We start from the raw sequence: 25,223 nt of genomic DNA, 5'->3' as shown, positions 1-25,223 counted from the left end.
TGTCAGCGAAAAGTAGCCGAATTCGTACTCATCAGCTTTGTCTTCTAACAGTTGCCAATACCACTTTAAGGCGGGGCCTGTGAGTAGCACATGAAACTCTCTGAACACCTGTTCCTCCGTGCACCCGTATAAATCCTTCATCCTTTCCACCCGAAACAGAAAACTCTCCACGGACATACCCCTGGCAGTGCCATCAAACTTGAGATTCCACTTGTCGAGTCTGGCGTTTTGATTTCCAGCTGATCGACTAATTAGCTGTGAAACTTCCTGCATACTAGTAGTCTCTCCCCCCTCTCGTTCATTCGGAGTAGGCGGATCCCCTGAAGCCTGTCCAGGATATCTTGGTGGTTCTGATCCTGAACCCATCCCGTCGTGATTCCTATGTCTGGTATCTCGGCCATTTGCTGTTGGTTCTTGTCCCCTTGCTAGTTGTGGAGTGGAACTATTGCCTCCTGATAAGTTTCTGGATCCCTGTGCTTCGCTTACTTCAGCGACTCGCAATTGGAGATTTATCATTTGGGTGTTTAACTCTGAGATCTGCGTTGCAAATGTTGCCTTTAGTTCGTTGCCTTGTATAATAATGGCTGACATCATTCTCTCCAGCCTACTTTCGGAGGTGGAATGACGTGGCCTTGCTCCTGTGTTTGGGAGCATGCTGGACCTTCCTTGCGGTTGGCCTAGCCGGTTTGTAACTCCCCCTACGGCTCCTAATGAGTCGTCCATCCCTGAGTTGTTGTATTCCGCCAGGCTTCCCAAATTATCGAGCTTACTGCTGAAGCTCACCGATTGATTGGGTGCTGAATCCGTTGAGCGGCTGGTGCTCGCTTGCTCCTGATCTCTTCTACTACCGCTTATTCTAGCTTGACCAGCCTGTCTTGCCGCTAATGTGGATGCCCGTGCCGACCTAGTCAGAGGTAATCTTAACGCCACTTGCTTTCGTTTCCCTGCCATTAATGTTCACTTATATACTCCACTCGCTAGCTTAGCTCGTATCTGACCTACCTTACTTTATATTCTCCTACGTTTAGCTTGTGCCGTGGTAATAAGAAACTGACTGGCACACACCCTTCAGACGACCAAAAAAAAACAAATAAATATCCAAGAATAAAAATAATTGAGGTAAATCTTCAAATTACCAAAGTGACGGTCAAAGACGATGACGACTATATATGTGTATGTTGACGTATGGGTGTATTTATGCTGACTACACTTCTTTCTATGCATACACTGTCTTTCAATGGACAAAGACTTGAAACAAATATAAATCAAATTTTTAAGTCGGGTTTGCTGGTATGATTGGGTATATACGGGTCAAGAAACCGTCCGAAATTAAGCCCCCGAAACTACAAAAAAACAAACACAATAGAAATCCATGGGTGAATTCAACTGGCCTCCACCGGAGTTACCAGTTCCGCCCATGCCCTACTGACCTCTTCCCAGGACTACAGCCTCCACCGGAGTGCTGATTCCCCGTAGAAGATACTGTCCGAACCCCCTCCCCCCCGTCATCGGAAAACAGCTAAGCTCACTCATAGACAGACGAAAAGAGCTTTATTCCAAGACACTAGGAACTGCCTCGCTGTTTCCTCTCTCTCTGGTCTCGAACCTCTCGAGCGACCTGGCATCGCCTAGTACAAACGGATAGCGTCGGCCAGAGAGATACAATTCGTCACCCGCCCCTGTAGTTGTGGTATCCATACAGACTCGAACCTCTCGAGCGACCTGGCATAGCCTAATACAAACGGATAGCGTCGGCTGTATGGATCCGGTCAGTACGCCCCCTCCCCCCTGGTCATGAGAACGCTGATCAGCCACGTAATCGCAACATCCTGAAACCGCCAGTTGTTACGCCGCAGCCTTTGCAGCAACTCAGCTTGATCTGGACTCGAACCTCTCGAAAGACCTGGCATAGCCTAGTCAAGCGGATAGCGTCGGCCAAAGGAAGCCCTTGAATTTAAATCCCTACAAAAAAATAAAAAGTCGGTCTTGCACGTAGTGTTATAATAATATTATAAAAAGGAACACTCATATTTCTCTCCGAAAGTCTTAGTAAATTTTGCCATGTTCAAACAAAGGATATCTATGATTTTAAAAAGGAACCAAAGTATAAAGTCATACCTCAATTCTGAGACAAAATTCCGATTGAGAGGCCTTCTCAATTCTGACTGTCGCAGAAGTTGCGGACTTTAAATTCTAAATATTTTGCAATCTACCATAAAACAAAACAACAACAACAAAAATGAAGCTAGCACTGATTTAAATTACTTATCTCCCTTGCGTTAACAATAGCGAAATTAAATTTTGGTATTTAGAGATGTGGGTTATACCGAAGGTAGAAGGTACACCAACTCAGACACCATAAGTATCTAAATGGTGGATCCTACAAAAATTCCTTAAAGAATATACAAAAGTCCTTCGTTGGGCGCCAATTCTGTTACGTCGGCATATTAGTGCCCCAGTCCTGAGAAGGACTTGGGCCGAGGAAGTTGCGACCTGAGCAGGCACGCTGGCTGCCGGCTAAGCTCGCCGTATTTGGGGTGGGTTCTTTGGAAGCCACTTCCTCTCCAACATAATGAGAATAAATTTATCGTGCCTGAAAAATGGATAGAATTCGTAAGGTCCGTTGGTCATCTGTCTGCACTGCCCCACAAGCTCAGCTGTAGCTTGATCGTAACACGATCGGGCTGTGTTTCGGCCACATTCCCTCCCCTTCACACTTCGTGTGCCAAATGGATCGTCGCGGGCCGCGCAATACGATCCCCTAATGTCGCGGTCGTCAGTCAAAAGTTGTGTCACTGTTCTTGACCCCTTCTTCCATGTTTACCAGCTCCCCCCCTTTTAATCGGTTTCTACCAACACATTATGAGATTCAATTCACATTATAAATTTATTGTAAAAAGGTTTTGTGTATGTGTGCATGATGATTGACAAAAATATATATAATAGGTGTAAGTGTGTTGATGATTAAAAAAAAACATAAAAGAGGGTAAATTAAATATAAAAATGTTTATGAAGACTAATACTAAAAGTGTCAATATAAAGATTATATAAAAGATATGTATACAATATAAATGTTGTGTTCCTTTCAAATTATGGTGATTATGTAGTGTTTTCTTTTTGTTTTGTTTTATTGTGTGTTCTTGGAACAGATTAATTATGTTTATTGATCATAAAAATAGTGACATCTCCTAGCAAACTGTTGGAATTGATTTCTGAATATACTCGAACATTGGGTACGGCGGCTACTAGCATAGCTTTTTCTAGCTTGTTGCAATGAATTAATGGAGAGAAATCTAGACAGAAGGTCTCAAGGTATAAATTCTCTAGTTCTGTTACAGATATCGGTAGATAGACTTTGGATAGCAAATATTTTACTTTAATAGCGAAATGGGGTTCTCTTGTAAGAGTAGTTAACATCGTCTGTGTTGTGATCATGGTGAAGTTGTACATATATATATATATATATAGATTTAGAGGAAAACAAATATAGAAACTTACTTATTGATGTCCTGGCGATGAGATCTCGACGCTCCGGATGCTTTGGGTTTTAAATAATTATTAAATTGGGAGTATATTTATATATGTATATGTAGGTGTATTAGTGCACTTAAAAATAATATTTTTGGGTAAGATATACATTGAACATTGCGTTTTTCACGTAACTATTAATTTTCATTTCTTATAAAACACTGAACAGAAAAATAATGAAAAAAAAACTATAAGAATATGGAGGGAATGAAAGAAGCGGCACTCGGTCATCCAGGTGAACTTTACTGCGGGAACTTCTCAATGAGCTTCTTATTACACATGCACGTTTGTGTGGTGGCGGATTTTGTTTTGGGTTTTCTGTTCTGTTACTGATAATTATTTGTTTTAATTTGTTTTATTGTTAGCGTTGCTGCCTTTGTTGTAGTTTTTCATTGCAGTGCCTGTCAATGATTTGATTAAATTCATTTTTTTCCTTTTTTCTTCTGCACTTAATCCCGGCTTCTTTCGGGCCAGTTAGAGGCGGCGGCTACGATCCTCTCTAGTTCGTGTCCCTGATCCCGACGGCGTTGTACTGTTTTCTTGTACATTCGGAGTCCTCGAAGGACTATAAGGAGCACTAGTAACCCGGCAATTAGACACAAGACATTAAAGACTTTTACGATTTCGTCTTTGTGGTCTATCACTTCCACATTGTTTATAACGTTGGCAGTGTTGCCTTCCGCTTTTGAAACTTTGGACCCCATTTTTTTTTTTTCATCTTTGGTCCTTAAACTGAAGTTCCGTGAGACGCGAAACAAGGATTCATGTTCACTGTGTTGAACTTTCCGTCGAACGGATTATTTTTGTTCTTTGCGCTCGATTGGTATTATTGCCGGCCGTACCTGCGAATCTGACTGCCTTCTCCGTAGAGTCATAGTTCTTTTATACCGTAGTTAGAGCTTTTCTTTTTGCTTCCGGGTTCTTATTTTCGTACCTAAGTGTTCCCATCTAGGTACTCATTTCCCCTTGTTCTAGCTAACTGGCCCGCTTTGGATTTAGCTAGCATCAGTTTTCGGGTTCATTTCAGTCTCTCGTTGCTTTTTACTGACCGATACATTATTCCATTGAATTGCCCAATTGGTGCATTATATTGCATTGTGCAAAGCTGGTCTTTCTTTCTTCTTTCGCAACTTCAGAGACTGTGGCTTCTGCTGTCCCCCTTTTTGCCTCGCTTCCCGCCATAACCGGCGCTCGTAACAAAGGCTAGCAATGGTCAAGTTGCTACCTTCAGAGCGCTGCTAGATTCAGGATCACAAATAAATCTGATTTCCGAACGAATGGCTTCAGTACTATCACTGAAACTTCATGGAACTTCTCTACGGATCGAGGGCATTGGAGGCAATCCAAAAACCAGTAGAGCAAGAGCAAACGTTCAAATAAAATCAATGCATAACGCCTTCACACAAGAAGTTGAAGCCTTTGTCCTACCACACATAATAGCTGATCAACCGGCACATCAGTTAAATTCGGCAAGCCTACAAATCCCAAGCAACATAGCTCTAGCCGATCCAAATTTCGATAAGCCAGGAAAGATTGACATGCTTATCGGAGCAGAGCACTACTATTCATTGCTGCTGCCAAACCAGTCTATACTAAAGACAGGAGGACCAGTTCTTCAGAATACAAAACTTGGATGGATCATTGCCGGACGAATCTCCTCGGATCACGATTCAGCGGCGGTTTGTGCCGCCGCAGCTACAGACGAAGAAGTTGACACACTATTGGAACGATTCTGGACTCTAGAAAATCTTGAAACCGAGGAAAGGCATCGATCACCAATAGAGGCTCATTGCGAAATGCACTTCGTAGGAAACTTGGGAGTGGCAAAGGATGGCAAATTTGTTGTGAAACTCCCATTTTCTGAACAGTCTTCAGCCCTGGGGGCATCACAGAAAACAGCCACGAATAGATTTCTGGCTCTAGAAAGAAGAACGTCACCTGAAGTCTGGAAAGGCTACGTGGACTTTATGAATGAATACGAAGCACTCGGACACATGAAACAAGTGCATCAAACAGATATACCCGCTAATCACTACTTCATTCCACACCACTGTGTGCTAAAGCCGGAGAGCAGTACAACAAAGTTGAGGGTAGTATTCGACGCTTCATGCAAAACCACCAGCAACAAGTCTTTGAACGACATACTCTATGCTGGACCCACGGTGCAAAGCGAGCTATTTGCAATTCTATTACGCTTCCGCACTCATAAATACGTGTTTACAGCGGACATAGAGAAAATGTATCGGCAGGTGTGGATACACCCTGACGATCAATTTTCTCTATGTCCGCTGTAAACACGTATTTATTTTTCACGAATAGATTTCTGGCTCTAGAAAGAAGAACGTCACCTGAAGTCTGGAAAGGCTACGTGGACTTTATGAATGAATACGAAGCACTCGGACACATGAAACAAGTGCATCAAACAGATATACCCGCTAATCACTACTTCATTCCACACCACTGTGTGCTAAAGCCGGAGAGCAGTACAACAAAGTTGAGGGTAGTATTCGACGCTTCATGCAAAACCACCAGCAACAAGTCTTTGAACGACATACTCTATGCTGGACCCACGGTGCAAAGCGAGCTATTTGCAATTCTATTACGCTTCCGCACTCATAAATACGTGTTTACAGCGGACATAGAGAAAATGTATCGGCAGGTGTGGATACACCCTGACGATCAATATCATCAACTAATCGTCTGGAGAATGAATCCATCAGATGATCTTAAATATTATCGGCTCAAAACCGTAACATACGGTACAACGTCAGCCCCATTCCTAGCAACAAAATGCTTAGATTACTTGTCCGAGAAGGCAAAGGATCAATTCCCGCTTGGATCGTCTGCTCTAAAGCACGATTTCTACGTAGATGACTGTCTCACTGGAGCAAACAGCGTTGCGGAAGCAGTCCAAATTCAAAAGGAATTAAATAAAATACTGTTACCATCCGGTTTCAAGCTCCGAAAATGGTGCTCCAATAATGGGCAAATTCTAACAGACGTTCCCGAAGCAGACACCATCAAAACCGTCAAGCTAGACGAAACATTGAAACACTACAGTGTCAAGACGTTGGGTTTGGTATGGATGCCACAAAGGGATCAACTGTGTGGGCGATCCCAGAAAAGCGAGGCGTCAATCATCACCAAACGCGTGGTAAGTTCCGAGTCAGCACAAATTTTTGACCCGCTTGGACTATTTGCCCCCGTGGTAGTAAAGGCAAAAATATTTATGCAAACGCTTTGGGCGTTGAACCTGAGTTGGGACGATGAGCTCCCTCAAGAACTTCAAAATGATTGGAAGAACTATCGATCGGATCTCCAAGCATTAAACAGTATGCAAATTCCTAGGCACATCTATAATGGAAGGGTTCCAGTCCATCAAGAAGTACACACATTTGTGGATGCATCAGAGCGTGCGTACGGAGCAGCAGTATATATAAGAGCTACCTACAAAAACAATCAAATTTCGGTACGACTTCTTTGCTCCAAGTCACGAGTGGCTCCATCCGCGAAGGAAACTTTGCCCCGCCTTGAACTAAGTGCTGCGCTGTTAGGCGCGGAACTAACACACAGAGTAAGAAAGGATTTGCGATTACCGATCGAGAAGGCTTCTGGATACTTCTGGACTGACTCAACTGTAGTTTTGTCCTGGATAAACGCATCGTCGGCCGCATACCACACGTTCGTCTCGAATCGGATAGCAAAAATCCAAGCTGTCTCAGATCCATCTCAATGGCGACACGTGTCCTCGGCAAACAATCCAGCAGATGTGCTATCAAGAGGAATTGCAGCCAGCAAATTATCAGAACATACCCTCTGGCTGTATGGACCACTGTTTCTACATGGTTCAAGTGACAAATGGATCAAGATGCCCATAATCGGTCTAAGTGATCTTGAACGGCGAACAAAACAAGTGAGTCTTCCAGCATGTCAGGATCAGACAGGGGAAGAACTCTATAATTGCAAGCATAGCAATAGTTTTCGAAAGCTACAAAGAATTGTGGCATATATGATGCGTTTCTGTTACAAAAGAAACAGATCAAGTACAACCACCCTATGCATTGGTGAACTAACTCACGCTCGTACTATCATACTGCGCACCATTCAGAAAATTGACTTCGCATGTGAGTACAAGCAACTTGTTGCCCACAAGGCCGTGGACAAAAAGAGCGCTCTCGTCTCTCTATTCCCCATGATCGGCAAGGATAGCCTCATCAGAGTCGGAGGGAGATTAGAAGAATCTAAACTCCCGTATAACGCAAAGCATCAAATCTTGCTTCCTTACAATGATCCAATAGTAAGAATGCTGTTGCGAGAAATGCATGAAGAGAACATGCATTGCGGTGCTCAGGCGTTAAGAGCCATTGCCAGACAGCAATATTGGATTATCAATGATAAAACAATGGCGAGGAGCATTATACATTGTTGTGTCAAGTGTACAAAGGCACGGCCCAAACTAATGCAACAAATCATGGGCAATCTGCCAGTCGACCGAGTAACACAAGCTCGACCATTCTTTAATTCTGGTGTTGATTACTGCGGGCCAATTTGGATTCACCATAAACTCCGTGGAAAGAGACCAGAAGGCAGTACATCTAGAGTTGGTAAGCGACCTAACAACAGATGCATTCTTAGGTGCTCTTCGACGGTTCTTGAGTCGACGTGGAAGGTGTCAGACCATCCACTGCGATAATGCAACCAACTTCGTCGGCGCCAACAATAAACTAAAGGCCTTAGAAGAAGCGATCTTCACGGATAAGGCACAAGCCCAGATCATCCACCATTGCAATCAGAGACAGGTGGATTTTAAGTTCATACCGCCCCGAGCTCCATCGTTCGGCGGGCTGTGGGAGGCTGCAGTAAAATCTGCGAAACGGTTACTAGTATCAGTCACAGCCACCGCATCATTGACGTTTGAGGAGCTTAACACTGTAATAGTGGAAGTCGAAGCTATTCTTAATTCTCGACCTATTACACCCATGTCGTCTGATCCTACGGATGCGTCTGCATTAACCCCAGGCCATTTTCTGATTGGTGAGCCACTAACGGCCCCACCCGATGTAAATCTCTCCCCAACCAACAAAACGTTGGTAAAAAGATGGGAATTAGTGTCCAGACTTAAGCACGCATTCTGGAAGCAGTGGTCAATGGAATACCTTCAAGAGCTTCAAACGCGCAACAAATGGAAGACAATGTCGCAGGACGTCAAAGAAGGGCTACTTGTATTAATAAAAGAAGATAACCTGCCGGTGATGAGTTGGCCGATGGGAAAAATAGTAAAGACATATCCTGGCAAAGATAATTACGTACGTGTAGTAGACGTAAAAATTGGTTCTCGCGTAGTTCAGCGACCAATCACACGGCTTGCCCCGCTTCTTAAAGAAGAAGTATCGACAAAGCGGTCTAACATTTCCATCGAAGGAGCAATAGTTTCAGAAGAGATCCCAAAAAGGAAGAAAGTAAAAATTCCAGTTCTACCAACGTTACTAGCAATGCTACTGATTCTTCCGCTCGCAGTGGGACAGTCAACAAGTGTAACTCAGTTCGCCAATCAGCCCGGAATATTCTATGAACGACTCGGCACTGCAAGAACGGCAGTTTCGGAATGGACCATCATTGCGTATTATGATTTGAAACCGTATTGGAGCGATATGAACATATTGTCCACTGGGATTAAGGAACTCAGGCACAAGTGTTCTGAGCTCCATAACGAAAACGCATGCAACTCGATAGTTACGCATTTTCAACATGTATATGAAGAGCTACAAGAAGGAAGTTATCTGATCAACCATTCCCGACAGCGAAGATCACCACTCGATGTAGTAGGTACCGTGGCTAACCCACTATTTGGTGTACTTGACGCCAGGTATGCAGACGACATGGCCAAGGTTATCAATGAGGTGAAATCCAAAGAAGATGTGTTGATGATGCTGCTTAAGAATCAAACATCGATCTTGGATTCTACTATAAACATAGTCAGGAAAAGCAAGTCATCCACTGATAACCGCATCAGAAATTTGGAGCAGCAACTTGCAACCATCAACAAGGAACGAGGCAGATATCAAGGCGACCACTTACAGCAAGCATTTGTGATCTTAACTGCCCAGCTAACGCTGTTGGCTACTGGAATGCAGCGGATGCAAGCGGAAATTGCCAGCGTTCTTACCGACGTTCGTCATCGAACCATCAGTCCTATGCTGGTAACTCCTAAGCAGCTAAGAGACCAATTAGACAAAATTCGGGATCATCTACTTCCGGATCAGATGTTGCCGGTCTCGTCGGAGAATGTAATGGAACTCTATAAAATCATGCGCGCCGAGGGAACTACAACTACAGATCATGTTATATTCAAAATGACAGTGCCTCTGGTATCAACAGCACAGCAGGAAGTCTTCAGCATCATCCCCATCCCAACGTGGCACTCAGGAGGCTGGAATCGTTTTGACATTAAGACACCTATCATCGCTGTAAATTCCCATAGAGATCAATTCATCGGTCTTACTGAGGATGAGTTCGAGCAATGTCTAGTAGTATCCAACAACGAACACATTTGCTTTAACCATCAAGCCGCATTCAACGCTGAAAATCGATGTGAATTTCAGCTATTCAACAACAAATCTGAAACACTCTGTGAGATTATTAAGTCGAAAGCAGACTTGATTTGGTTAAGAACGCATCAACGAAACAGATGGATGTTTGCGACCCACAACCAAATAGAACTTCAAGCTGTATGCAAGGGCGTGCCATCCACCATTCACCTTAATGGATCGGGTTTATTATCTCTGTCCTCAGGCTGCACCGCACGAAACGTGAACATCAGCATTAGCGCATTCAGCACGATGATCACCGAATCACATTTAGCGTTCATACGTTTTGGCAATATAACAACGCCCGATGTGGAAGACACATCAGAATCAGCTCGAGAGACTGCAACCCAACCATCTGACTCAGACGAACTGGATCGTCTACAACAAAGGCTGGCTAAGCTAAAGGATACAGCATGGTCAAATCAATTGACCACTGTGCAGCATCATCAAGTAGCCACGTATGCTGCGTTAGCAATATCAATAATATTGATCATTGCATATTGTCTCAGAAGGCGATTCGTCAACTGGAAGCCACGACAGCCAACCTGCACCAACCAAGAGAATGACGAGCAGCCATCACCTGAACCTACCCCACGAAGTTTTGCGTTCAGCATTAGCGATGGTTGAACACTTGTTCAACGGCCGGGAGAATGTTCAGTCGCAGCAATAGTTATAAGTCAGCGCTCTGAAGTATCATATATCGGGTCAAGCCGTCAGCAACATTATCAATGACCCACTTATTGGCACAAGCTTATTCTGCTGAATTGTAACTATCCGGGCTTGCATAATGCATAATAACCGACACTTTGCTGTATACCTATTCTGTTAACCTATGCACTTTTTACCTATAAATACCGTTAAGTTTATACAATAAAATCAGTAACAATTTTGACTCCTACAATCAAGTTGTACTCATTCTGCATTCAACAGAGGCTGTCGCTCTAGTCTTCAGATCCTCATATGCAATCCTTAGTCCAACTGGTTCAAGTTCTAGTTGCGACGACTTTAGGCAGACAGTTTATGTACTGTATGCCAGGCACCTAAGCCAATCAATAAACAAGGGCAATTCCTAAAATTTTTTGATATTTTATCATATTAGTGTCATATGATTTCATAATTTATAAAAATACTTGTTTAAAATACCGAAGTCAGTATTTTTTTCGAACAAATAATATGAAATAAGATCATAATAATAATATTTATTCATGTTAGAATGATATAAGAAAACCTGATCTTAAAAAAGATCAAATTAACCAACACTTATCAATTTGATATTTTGTCATATTTTTTTCTGTGCAATCTTTACGTCAACTGGCCAAAAAGGTCGACACAATCCAAGGTAAGCTTAAACGTCAAGCAAGAGACCGATCTGTCAGCCAGACACGTGGTTCGTCTCAGTACCGTTCTGGTTCTCAGCCACGCACTCAATCTCCGAATGACACCCGTGCCCAGTCGCAGCAGTCAGCTGACCAGCAAGAGCTTACCATCGTCGCTTAGGAAGTGGTACACGCAAAAGCAAATCTCCTTGCTCTTTTGCACATCCTTTAAACTAATGCAGCTGTCGCCTTCAGGGCTGCAGGGTTGCAGACAAGCTAGCAACGGCGAGCGTCCAGTCCAACCTAACATGTTCTCAGAAATCCGTCTTCACACTTCCGAACGCATCTCACACCGCAGATTCATCATTGACTCGGGCTCTGTGGTCTCAGTCATACCACGCTCACGAGCTACGCAAAACGTCAACCAAAGCGATCTCACATTGTGTGCAGCAAATAGAACTGTCATCCACACCTACGGCAGCGTGGTGGTTGATCTTAACATTGGTCTTCGTCGTTCCTTCATGTGGCCTTTTATCGTAGCTGACACCGAGATAGCTATTATAGGCGCTGATTTCTTGTCCCATTTCTACCTGCTCCAATTTTTCGAGCCCGGCTTTGCTTTCAAACGCGAAACATCACTCTGTGTCCACCATTAACGGTAAATGCAGATTTCAAAGCCTACTGCAGGAATTCGTGGACGTCACCATACCAGCACATAGGACAAGCAACCGACACGATGTAAAACACTACATAGGAACCACAGGAAGTCCAATATCCGATCGCCCACGCCATCTGTCCGGTGAGAAACTAATCACCGCGAAAGCTGAGATAAGCTTCTTGATCAATGAAGGCATTTGTCGCACTTCCAAGAGCCAATGGTCAAGCCCATTACATATGGTCAGCAAAAAAGATGGTGGTTGGCGTTCGTGCAGAGACTATCGCAAGCTGAATGCTATAACGGTATCTGACCGTTATCCAATCCATGACTTCTCGGAGCAGCTACACGGAAAAAAAATATTTTCTTCACTCGATCTTATCAAGGCGTACTATCAGATTCCAATGGCTGAATGTGATATCCCTAAAACCGCTGTTTGCACTCCATTTGGCCTAATCGAGTTCCTCTATATGCCGTTCGGTCTGAAGAATGCTACGCAAACATTACGATAACATCGTAACATTAGTTACGATGACAATGTTTTGCTTTATTGTGTCGTTTCAACAAACACCGTTCGGCCGTACGTACCCACTACTCTTCTCAACCAAATTTTCTCCTTTACCCACAGCCTCTCGCATCCGAGAGGAAGATGTTTGCAACGCAGTGAAGGAGACGTTTCCGACCACATAAAGTATATATATTCTTGATCAGCACCAATAGCCGAGTCTATCTAGCTATGTCCGTCTCTCCGTTTCTATGCGAACTAGTCTCTCAGTTTCAAAACTTTCCCGAAAGTCTTCTTTCTATTGCAGGTAGTACATATGTCGGAGCGAGTCGGATCGGACCACTATATCTTAAGGCTCCCATAGGAATGTTCAAACAAATATAAGAAAATTCATTGTAACTTTGTAGAAAGTAGGCGTTTTGATTCTTGACTACTTAAAAACAAAATTTAAATAAATAGAAACGCTGAATCTGGAATCTCTGGAACTGCACCGAGTGAGTACTTTATCTGCAAGGGTATATAAGCTTCGGCTGGCGGAAGGTAGCTTCCTTTCTTGTTCGGTATATTTTGTATTAATTTCCTATCGGTGAAGGTCCATCCCTAGTCAAATAAACAACACAAACAACAAACACTAGATGTCATTACTCGATATTTGGAGTTAACCCAGTGAAAACACTTTTTTGGAGTAATCGGGTTATTGGCTCACTCGATAGGTTACCCCACAAAGTGTGACTAGACTATTAGTGTACTGAAATTTAGGCTGCTAGTTTATTTTGTATACTATTTAATATATATATATGATGGACGTTGATGCACTACGAGCAGTACAAACAAGTGGCCCAACGACACCAAGCACGCGCGGGACCCTTTTATCAATTTGGGCAAGAATGCGAGTTTGCGAGGAAGAATACATAAAACAAATAAAGATGGGACACATAATAAGCGTAACGAAGCAATTAGGAGTGAAGCAATAAATGCTTCGCTAATAGTAGCGGACAACGTCGCTTCGGGTATTGCTAGTCTCAAATAAAAGCTTCTAGGCCCAACGTATAAGAAGTCATTAACAATGACGAAGTAAGTAAAGTAGTGACCTTGCATGTGATTTATAATATATGTTTTTTCAAACTTGGAAAAAAAATTACAGCAAGATATAATGTGGGAGATTTGTATACTAATGGAACTCTTGACTTAGATCAGTTCTTTCAAAGGCTTGAACTGCAGGCTGGTAAACAAAAAATTACCCAACTTAAAGTGGCACCCTGGGAAAATATCTTTAAAAATATTTCAATAGGTAAAGTTTTAAAAAACGGGCAACAAAATATTAAAATCATTAAGAGTAGTGCTACTCAACCCGGTGACCCTAATAACAACTAATAATGAAAAAGAAGCAATATTGTCTACACTACATGATGATCCTATACAAGAAAGACACACAGGTATAACAAAAACCTTGGCCAAGGTCAAAAGACATTGTTATTGAAAAGGAATGTGTAAATACATAACCCAGTACGTAAATGTCCAAAATGCCAAATGTCAAAAACAACAAGACATAATAAAATAAAACACTTACAGAAACCCCAGAAATGGTATTTGATAATGTAATTGTGGATGCGATCGGTCCACTGCCGAAATCAAATCAAGGAAATGAATATGTGATCTCTCAAAATATCTGGTTGCTATACCAGTACCAGATAAAAATGCAAAAACAGTAGCAAAGGCTATATTCGAAGAATTTATTCTGAAGTACGGTCCAATAAAGACGTTCATTTTGGACATGGGAACAGAATACGAAAATTATTCAATTGAACATTTATGCAAAAACCTAAATATCAAACATATAACATCGACAGCACATCATCATCAGACTGTCGGAACTGTGAAACACAGCCACAGAACCTTTAATGCATTTATACGTACGTACATTTCAACTGATAAGACGAATTGGGATGTATGGTTAAAATACTTTGTTTACACAACACCCTCTATGGCATCTGATTATTGTCCATATGAGCTAGTGTTTGGTAAAATTCGAATTCACCAAAACATTTTAATAGCGTAGATAAAATAGAACCTATTTATAATATAGATGATTATGCAAAAGAAACAAAGCTTAGATTAGAACAAGCTTTTAAAAGAGCCAGATTAATATTAGAATCAAAAAGACAACAAAAAGCTCCTTACGATAAAAAGTGCCTAGATTTTAAACTAAAGATAGGAGATCAAGTTTTATTAAAGAACACCAGTTCCCAAAAAAAAATCGATGAAATATACCATGAAGGAAACCTTTGTTTTCCGGTAAGGCACGCCTTCCTGATTAAGAAAATGGCACATACAATTTTTTTTTATGAAGCCAATTTTTTTTAATGATAAAAAACGGTTTTAACACTTTTTTAATTTCTAACTCAAGTTGTGGCTAACCGATTTCAACCATAAAACCCTCATTTTACAGGTACTAGAATGCCCTCCAACTCCCTCCCTTCTTATGCATTGCATTGACTTCTATTCATTAGTTTAGAAGCTGCACTTCGTCAAATATGAAAAAGTTAGAAAAAATGCAAAAATGCTGGCATAAATGGCTTCGTTAAAAATACACGCCTAAAAACCGAAATTATTTTTATGACTTAGACTTAAAGATACAACTAACAAGACCATCAACAAAAAAATCAATCAATAGTTCGATTTTATATCGATTTTTTACGTTGGGAAAAACGGGTATTACAGACCTGTTAGAGCCCTGTTGTGTCAGTTAACAGTTAAACGGCCAAAAAAACACCGTTGCCGCAAGCTTCAAAAATGCATATCAAATTAATTTGCAGGTGGATTGTAATTGTTTTTTTGTTTTATTAACTGTAAAATGAGTCTTTTATGGTTGAAATCGGTTAACCACAACTCGAGTTAGAAATTAAAAAAGTGTCAAAAAAGGTTTTTACACTTAAAAAAATTGGCTCCATAAAAAAAAATTGTATGTGTCAAAGGTTTCCTTCATGGTATTTTTCATCGATTTTTTTTTTTTGTAAACTGGTGGAATGAAACAGGTCACAAATTAGAATACGAATATACAGGACCATATACAGAAATTGGTATAGGAGATAATGATAATATAATAATTCAAATAATAAAAATACAATTTTTTTGAATTTCTCAAATATATAAATTCTAGAAGAAAATTTTAATAACTATAAATAATCTTATTTTATTAGGGGAGTGTAGGGTAAGGTGACGAACGATACGTTTTTTGAATGTAACTTTTCTAAAAATCAATATTTTTCAAAAGTTGCTTACATCTACTGAGCATATCCCTGTAAAATTTGAATTCGAAATTCCAATGCAGCCAAATCCCACAGTGTTTGGCGTGAACCCTTCTTTTTTTGCACTTTCAAAAGTTGTAGGGTAATGTGACGAACGATTTGTTCTTTAATGTAACTTCTCCAAAAATCAATATTTTTTTAAAAATAGCCAAATCCCACAGCGCCTGGTGTAAATCATCCTTTTCACAAACAAACAAAATTTTGTTATATATAATTTACGGAAAAGTTATTTTCGATACGGAAAAGAAGGAAGTAATAAGATAATACCCTAACTTACAAAAACAAAAATCAATGTGCAATTTTTTAAAAATTAAATTAAACTGACGTCACTAATAAAAACAACAATAAAACTGCAGCAGTAAATGTTATCTGGTATTATTATATTTTTTTACAAATAATCAACGATAACAATTGAAATTCTTGAATAAAAAAAGTTCGTCACAATACCCTACAAAAAGTTCGTCACGATACCCTACAAGGTAGACTTGGAGCAAAAACGGTGTCACTCTCAAACGGCGCAAAAGAAACAAAACGCGAAGTACCAAAAACTGTTGATAAAGATCTCATGTATACGTGCATATATTTGCCTGATTTTAATTTCCGCTCATCTTTGCTCTGGCACTGCTGAAACACAAGTTAATTGAATAGGTTTGCTAGTTTGCGCACCACATTTTTAGCGAAAATTACCTCACGAATAAATTACGGGACTTCTTATTAATATTACTGTAAATACATTGTCGACACGATAAGGGGAGACCACTACATTTATTTGGATTTTTTGTCGTGACGTCATATATGAGATTCGACGAGTTCGTCACATTACCCTACTCGTCAAATTAACCTACACTCCCCTACATTAAAAAAAATATTCATTGGAAAATAACTTCATTAAATTACGTTATTGTTGATTCCAAAGGCGGATTTGCGTATATAACCACAATACAACAAGAAGGTTCTCGGTTCTCGTCTCCCAGTGGAGTTTGTAGGTTTTATTTCCTGTTTTCGATAACAAATTAACGTCATAAGCTTCATAGTCTTAAGTACCTACACTTCGTCTTTTCCACGCATTTTCTTGGAATGTTGGAAGCTTAACATGTGTGACCGTATCTTAATATGACAATTAGGTCAGAGTTCGAAAATATACTAACAAGTTCCAAAACTAATCAAATATACTAACAAGTTCCGAACATCAAGGTTATTCTCTACAACATCCCCACCACCGTGATTCTAATCCTCCTTAGATTCACCAACGTTTAGTCTGGCCAGCATGCAAGCTGGAAGTATCTTGAGCTGGTGTGTACCGTAGCCGAGCGGACCTGGCCGTTACTTCCTCGTATAATGGCTGTGATTCTTCCCTTCTTCCACTGCGAACGATGAACGGTTCCGTCGCAGACGACGACGACGTCTCCTACCTTGAGTGGTGATACGGGCATATACCATTTCGTCCGCCGGCAGAGGTCTGGGAGATATTCGTTTAGCCAGTTGCGCCAAAACGAGTGTGCGTGTTGCTGGACGATGCGCCAATCCTTCCTTCTGGACTGATAGGCCACCTCCTGCGGATGTGGTGTCTGGGTAGAGTTGGCAGTACCTAAAATGAAGTGATTAGGGGTCTGATGGGTCATAAGAGAAGGGGCGCACAAACGGGGGTTATCACGTCTATCACGTAAAAGTTGCCCCATTTGGGGATTCTTTGCGGAAATTCTTTGTATCTGATATATCTTACAATCTCTTGCGGCCCTACGAACTGCCCGCCGGCAGTGCGGTATGTAATACTTTCGGCGTAACTCGGCCATGATAGTGTTTTCGTTCTGGTGGTTCCATTTCTCGTGATATTGGTCGACAATTAGCTGGGTTACGTAGTTTTTCTTAGGTAACAGGATCGGGCGTCTAGTTCCCTCTTCGACGGCAATGGCATTGTTAATGCGGCCGTTCATGCGTATCACTCCCTCTTGGTCCAGCATTGGCGAAAGCTTCCACAGTTGACTGCTCTTCCCGATTATGTCGCCACGTATCAGGGATTGACGTACATCATGCTAGTCCAGGTCCTGAATTTGGTGGAAAATTATTGTCTTAGCCTTATTGATTTCCGCGACCTCCAGGAAGGGTTTCCTAATGGTTTTTTGACTGCACAGATGGTAAACCCACGCCACGACTCGTACTAATCTTGTGAATGAGGAAAACCTTTCCAACAAATTCTTCATCTCAACATTGACGGTATCGGCTGGAACTTCCTCGCTGACAGAAAAAATAAATTTGGGTCGCAGTTCCAGCTCTGTTGTGCTTATGATCGGGTCCCCATATTGTGATTCCCAGGTGTTCTCTTAGAGAAACCTCGGACCCTTAAGCCAGGACGATTCCCTCGTTGTTTTTCTAATTTTGGTCCCGAAATCTGCGGGATTCTTTGTGGTCGGTATCCAATTCCATTCGTCGATTGAGGTCGTTTCCAGAATCTCGTCGACTCGGTGTGCAACATGTGGTTTGTATCTCCTATGATCAGATCTTATCCATGCTAGTACGGTTTTCGAGTCTGACCACATGCAGACGCGTGTCGGCTGAACGTCGTGGCCTTGCAAAACGGTAATTCTTAATCGAAATCCTAACACGGCCGCCTGCAGCTCGAGCCTGGGCACCGTGGAGAGTTTCATCGGGGCGCACTTCGTCTTTCCCATTATAAACGCACTGGTCCATCCGAATTCTGTGGGTATGCACCAGTAGCCGACCGCTGCAAGGCAAGCTCGCTCGCGTCACAGAATATGTGCAACTCGACCGAGGCGTAGACGAAATCCACTCCGTAACACCGTGGTACGCTGATTTGGCTGACCTCGGTCAGGCGACTTAGCCATCGATTCCATTGCTCTAGATCATCGTCTCCTATAGGTTGGTACCACTCCGTTTTCTTTTGCCAAATCGATTGGAGAAGTAGCTTGGCCATCAGGGAGTATTCGGATAGAAATCCGAACGGATCGAAGATTGACATTGCGACTCGAAGTACTTCTCTCTTCGTGGGTGTTTTGGATTCTGCAAATAGTCTTCTATCAATTTTTTGGAACGATAATGAAAACCCAAACTCATCGCTGTTCGTGCGCCAAGTCAATCTTAATACCTTTTGGTAGTAAGAAAAATCTCTTTTGTCGAGGCGCACAGAATCACACACACCTTCTGCAAATACTTTATTAAAAATGCTGGAGTTGGAGACGAACCTCTTTAGCTCGAAGATTTCGACTATCTCTCTACTGATCCTCACTGCTTCATCCTCAGATGCGAAGCAGTACACTAAGTCGTCTACATAATGGTTCTTAATTATGGCGTTAACAGCTGCTGGAAAGACCCGCTCGTATTCAAGTGCATTTCGGTTCTTAACGTACTGGGCTGTGGCTGGCGAACATCTGGCTCCAAATGTCATTACCTGCATTTCGTATACTTTGATATCGTCGGACAGAGATTTTCTCCAAAGAATTCGTTGGGCAGGCCTGTCTTCTTCGCGTATCATGACTTGGTGAAACATTTCAGCTATATCGGCGCACACACCGATCCTTTTCTGTCTAAACTTCATTAAGACCTCAATCAACGACTGACATTCGTCTGGTCCATTCATAAGCACTGAGTTCAAGGACACCCCTTCCGTTTCTGCTGCCGCATCGTAGAAGATCCTCAATTTGCCTGGTTTGTAGCAGTTTTGGACTCCGAAGTGGGGTAGGTACCATTTATTCTTGGCGGCCACCTTCATCTCGTCCGCATTCATTTCCTTGATGTAGCCCTTAGTCTCGTACGATTTCATTAGGCGGCTATATCTTTCCTAGTACTCTGGATCTGACTTGAATTTTCGTTCAAGGGAAAGCAGTCTCTTAAGGGCCATGTTTTTGCTTTGAGGTAGGACAACATCATCTGCTGCCCACAGCAATCCCGTCTCGAACCTTACGCCTACGCGCCGAGTTATATTATATAGCAGGTGTCTAGATCTTTCAGTTTCTTGACTCGGAATTTGTGATGTAGTCCTGTACCTCCAATTGATCATTCCGGCAGTGACCGGCGAGATGCGTTCCGTTTTTCGGGTCGGGCTCCTTTATTCATTTTCCGAACACGACCCAACCTAGCTTGGTTTTCGTTACGGCCCGTCCGGCTGCTTCCGCCAGTACCGTTTCCTGGGGAACCATCAAGTTTACATTATCCAGGCCAATTAGTACCTCCGGCTCTGCGTTTACATACCCACTTAATGGGATGTTCTTTAGATGATGTAACCGCAGATCCTTCACGGTTCGTACTCCGTTCAGGTTATAAATAACTCGCTCCCTGTCCGCAGATATTCCGATGTTAAAACGGCTCGATACTTGTGTTGCCTTCTGTTCTCCAAACCATTGTAGAGTCAGATTCTCCTTTGGTCCCTGCAACTCCAACGCCTTGGCTTCGGACTCGTTCATAAGCGTTACCGCCGAGCCTTCGTCTAGGAAGCCATGGCAACTTACTTCCCTCCCCTTTGAGTAAAGACGGACGGGAATTATCTTGAACAAAATCTAAGGATTAGCGATGTGGGCTGCCGCACCCGTAAATTGCGGATCATTGATCCTGGCCTCATTGTCTGGAGTTCTGACACCGTCGTGGAGCAATTTGTCCATTCAGGTCGCATTGGTGAGGAGTCCTGCAGGTTGAGCTCCGGTGCCCTGGCCTCAGGCAGTTAAAGCAGAGTCGCCCGTCCTGGCCAGTTGCCATCTTTGAGGAAGCTCCATCTGACTGAATAGGTCACATACGTCTATTTCATGGTTCTCTTTGCAGGCTGGACACTCCATTCCTTTAATCTCGCTGGTGTGGAAGAATCTGTTTTCTCTCCTTGGCTTGGACGTGTCCTGGTCATCGGCCAGCTTGGCGACTTGGACGTCTTCAGCTAGATTCTGTAGCCGGTGGCTCAGGTGTCTGATCGACTTTCTGTCTTCCAACTGCTTTGAGTAGCGTGCCCACTCTTATCTCTGCTGGACCGGCAGCTTCAGGACTAGTTCTTCCATTAGGGTAGGGTTTTTTAATTGTTGCTGAAATCGACTAACTGATTTAATTTCCCCTCACGAATATTTGGAAGCTCTCTAACTCGACAGTTCTGGTTCTTTACAAGTTTCTCGGGCCTTCCGAAATTCTGCTTTAGTGTTCCTAATATGTTTCCAACATTCGAACTGTATATTAGAAGACCCTCGACGGTTTCCCGGGATCTGCCCTTCAGTGCCTTCTGAAGACGCAACAAGTTCTGCCTGTCAGAGTATCCATATTCCTTTGTCGTCATCTGGAAGGCTTCGTTAAATATCGGCCACTGCTCCGGGGAGCCGTCGAATTCCGGCAAGTCGTATAGGTCCCGGTGTGGCTCCTGAGCGCCGATTTCAATTTTAAATTTTTTCCTCGTTCTCCTCGTGGGTGCCGCCGGTTGCGCTTGCCTCGCTCATTGCTGCCTAACTCTAGATAACCTTACCAGTGACAACCCTTGCCCCCCAATCAGCAACCTAACGGCACTTACCTCTCCAGACCAAGTTTATAGATGGCGCGTGCTCGTCTCGACGCTCCGCAATGTTCCACTTGCAAGAGTGAGACGACAATACACGCACTATCCGGTTGCGCAATCCAACCACCAGTCGCGCACTTGCTGGCTCCGTATTAACTCACTCTTCTTGTGGACTCGTTTGCTCCTCCAAATTGCTATTGACACTCTGTCCCGCGCAGTCACAACCCGTGCGTACAGTTCAATAAGTCCCTCGTATTGGACCAGAAGCGAAATAAAAGATGTTGATTCCAAACGCAGATTTGCGTATATAACCACAATCCAACAAGAAGGTTCTCGGTTCTCCCAGCGGAGTTTGTAGGTTTTATTTCCTGTTTTCGATAACAAATTAACTTCATAAACTTCATAGTCTTAAGTACCTACGCTTCGTCTTTTCCACGCATTTTCTTGGAATGTTGGAAGCTTAACATGTGTGACCGTATCTTAATATGACAATTAGGTCAGAGTTCGAAAATATACTAACAAGTTCCAAAAATAATCAAATATACTAACAAGTTCCGGACCATCAATGTTATTCTCTACAACAGTTATTTTTTAAAAGGAGGGAGATGTAGTATGCATGTATCATTATAGGAAGTACTTACTGTACCGATGCCAGAATTGTGCAACCAAAATATCAATGCCACTCAGAACCCAACTTATGGGAATCGCTTGTGTCAGCATATTCCCATGGGCTGAGTGCACACACATACTATGCATAAGACGCTCTCTCTCTCTCTGTGCATTTGATATACATAACCCGGCGTCGCCGTCGTTTTTAGCTGCGCTAATGCGCTCGAACATTTATATTTTTTTTAGATTTAATTATTCAATAAACAGAGCTCAAACAGAAGATATCGTTCAATTTATTTTTGGATTCAATTAAAAGAACCGAACCAAATTCATATCGTTTTATTCATCAATGGGTATAACTAAAATATAAATCAATGGTGCGTACATAACAATAGACTTTATTGGTCCTTTACCAAGAACGAAAAGAGGTCATATGGGAATCTTTATAGTACTCGATCATCTATCGAAATTCACGGTTCACGGTTCTCAAAAGTCATGTCTTTTCTTCTTTTCTCTCTAAGCATGGCATTACCCACACTTGCACCGCAGCCTATTCGCCGCAGTCCAATGCCGCAGAAAGAGTTAAAAGATCTATCAATTGAGAGCATATACCCGATCCGATCAGAGAGAATGGGATAGATATCTTAGTAGTATAAATTGTTCCCTGCGTCGTCATATACACTAGTCAATAGCTGAGTCTCCATTCTTTGTTGTCTTAGGGCAGCATATGATTTGTCATGGAAAATATTATAAAGTACTCAATAATCTAAATTTGCTTAATGGAAGCTCCTTACGACTAAACGACCAAGTCTCTACAATACGTTTAGACCTAAAAAAGCATATAGACAAAGCGTATGAAAGGAATGAGCATTCCTATAACCTCCGATCAAGGCCTCGATCTTTTCAGGTAGAAGACGTAGTGATAAAACAAAACCTCCGCAAACTTTAATGCTAAGATTGCGCCGGTAGGAATAAAGGTCCGGGTTAAACAAAGATAAGGAAACTCACTCCATTTACTTGAGGATTTAAATGGCAAGGAACTAGGAACATATAACGGATGTTAGGTGACAGTGTACACCCTTTTTCAGATTTAATCTTTGTCGTAAAGATTAAAGATTAATCCTGTGCTGTAGGGGTGTGGATTATTAGAAAAGGATTTTTGTATATCTCTAAATATTATAAAATGAAAGACCGATTTTTAAGGGGATACAACCACAGCCCAAACCGTAAGAGCTAGAGCAGACAAATTTTTTCACAGTATTCCATTGGGGGCGTAGCCACCCACTAAGGTCCGACATGTCCCCCCAGTGGCCCCAAACAGCTCCAACATCCATATTTTGAGCAAAAAATCATTAGATGTACTTAAGCTTAACTTCTAAAATGGTTGCAATTTCGAAATTTTGATTTTGCAGAATTTCAGGTCTTGAAAGGTCCTAATTAGAAATCTAAAAGAAATTTCGATATCCCCCATAATTTGGGGGCTACATTTAAAATTAACTTTTCTATTTTAAAAATCTAAATCGCTGCTTCGATCAATATGATTTTTAGGTCAATAGTTATTCTATGGCCCGAATGCTTAAGTTTTATTTTTCAAGTTTTTTACATTATTTTAAGTATTTTTAACGAATTTATTTAGATTTTCTAAGTTATTGCGTTGCATTTTGTGGGATCCCGCCGAGAGAGCGAAACCCAGAGAGCGAATGCCAAGAGAGCGACGGCCGAGAGAGCACCAGCCAAGAAAACTGACGAGGGGGAGGGTAGTGCTGTGTGGGAGGGGGAGGGGAAAAAGGCAATTTAATAGTCTAGTCACACTGTGTGGGGTAACCTATCGAGTGAGCCAATAACCCGATTACTCCAAAAAAGTGTTTCCACTTCGTTAACTCCAAATATCGAGTAATGACATCTAGTGTTTGTTGTTTGTGTTGTTCATTTGACTAGGGATGGACCTTCAACGATAGGAAATAAATACAAAATATACCGAAATATACAAAAAAATACTCCGAAATACCAAAGACCCTAAAAGTACCCCACTTTTGCCCACATCTAGTTGCCTATACACATCCTATGTAAAAAAACAGGGTTATGTCAATAACCCCATAACTCCATAACTCCACCCCAGTGTAAATAGGCCTTTAGTTAAAATTTGTTTTGAATTTTAAAAACTTTAACTGCTGTTCCGATCAATATGATTTTCGATCAATAGTCAGTCCTGTAGATCAAATGCTTAGGTTTTATTTTTCAAAAAAATATTTTTCATTTTGTAGCAGAAGTAAGAGCTTTATTTAATTTCCACCATGGAAGAAGATAAAAAATTACTACAAATTCTGTAAACAAAGCCAAAATGTTTCCAAGTTAAATATCTTAAGATTCGAACTTTAGCCCAAATACGTATATTTGGATATGTTTTGATTTGTACAATACATGTACAATACAATACATTCACTCAATGTGTGTTTATGTTTCTACTTGAAAGTCGATTATGTGCTTAAATACAAATAAAATTATTCATTTCCTTTCAGCCAATGCAAAATTTGACGAGTTTAATTTTAATAATTATCAATCAAATGTGGAATCGGAAAATAATAAGTTACTTCGCTACTTTTGCGTATACAAATGTTTTCGTTTCATTCAAAACCACAAATTTTAAAACAACAAATTACAATTTACAAACAAGTATACATATTTGTGCGCAAATTAAAATTGCATTGATAACATTGTAGCTGATAAAAAATATATAAATATACAAGTTTACCACTTTTACTTGGATGACATTTATCTCTAAAGATTATAAAATGAATGAAAATGACCGATTTTTAAGGGGATACGACCACAGCCCAAACCGTAAGACCTAGAGCAGACAAACTTTTTCAAAGTATTCCATTGGGGGCGTCGGCGCCCACTAAGGTCCGACATGTCCCCCCAGTGGCCCCAAACAGCTCCAATATCCATATTTAGAGCAAAAAATCATTAGATTTATTTAAGCTTAACTTCTAAAATGGTTAGAATTTCGAAATTTGGGTTTTGCAGATTTTTAGGTCTTGAAAAGGCCTAACTAGAAATCTAAAAGAAATTTCGATATCCCCCATAATTTGGGGGCAACATTTAAAATTAACTTTTCGATTTAAAAAATCTAAGCCGCTTCTCCGATCAAGATGATTTTTGGGTCAATAGTTATTCAATGGCCGAAATGCTTCAATTTATTTTTTCAATTTTTTAATATTTTTTAAAGTATTTTT

General features: G+C 41.5%; 1 protein-coding gene and 1 long non-coding RNA gene across 5 annotated transcripts in view; one reads left to right on the top strand and one right to left on the bottom strand.

The window, feature by feature from the left end:
• Window positions 1-25,223, bottom strand: part of LOC138912471 (uncharacterized) — a 243,488-nt gene that overhangs the window by 88,425 nt on the left and 129,840 nt on the right. The window contains exon 3 of one of the 4 annotated variants that reach the window (XM_070213384.1): window positions 23,876-23,933. The exons of the other annotated variants lie outside the window; for them this stretch is intronic. Within the exon in view, the coding sequence (XP_070069485.1) occupies window positions 23,891-23,933 (43 nt within the window). The 3' untranslated portion in view covers window positions 23,876-23,890. Of the gene's footprint in view, window positions 1-23,875; window positions 23,934-25,223 lie in introns of those variants that run through there. 4 annotated transcript variants of the gene reach the window in all.
• The window catches only part of LOC138912474 (uncharacterized), a 199,026-nt gene that overhangs the window by 166,718 nt on the left and 7,085 nt on the right, over window positions 1-25,223 (top strand). The window lies entirely within an intron of this gene.

Source organism: Drosophila takahashii, chromosome 2R (genome assembly GCF_030179915.1).
Source record: "Drosophila takahashii strain IR98-3 E-12201 chromosome 2R, DtakHiC1v2, whole genome shotgun sequence".
Classification (NCBI taxonomy): Eukaryota; Metazoa; Arthropoda; class Insecta; order Diptera; family Drosophilidae; genus Drosophila; species Drosophila takahashii.
The sequence above is the reverse complement of the archived record's forward strand: the minus strand, read 5'-3'. Positions and strand labels throughout refer to the sequence as shown.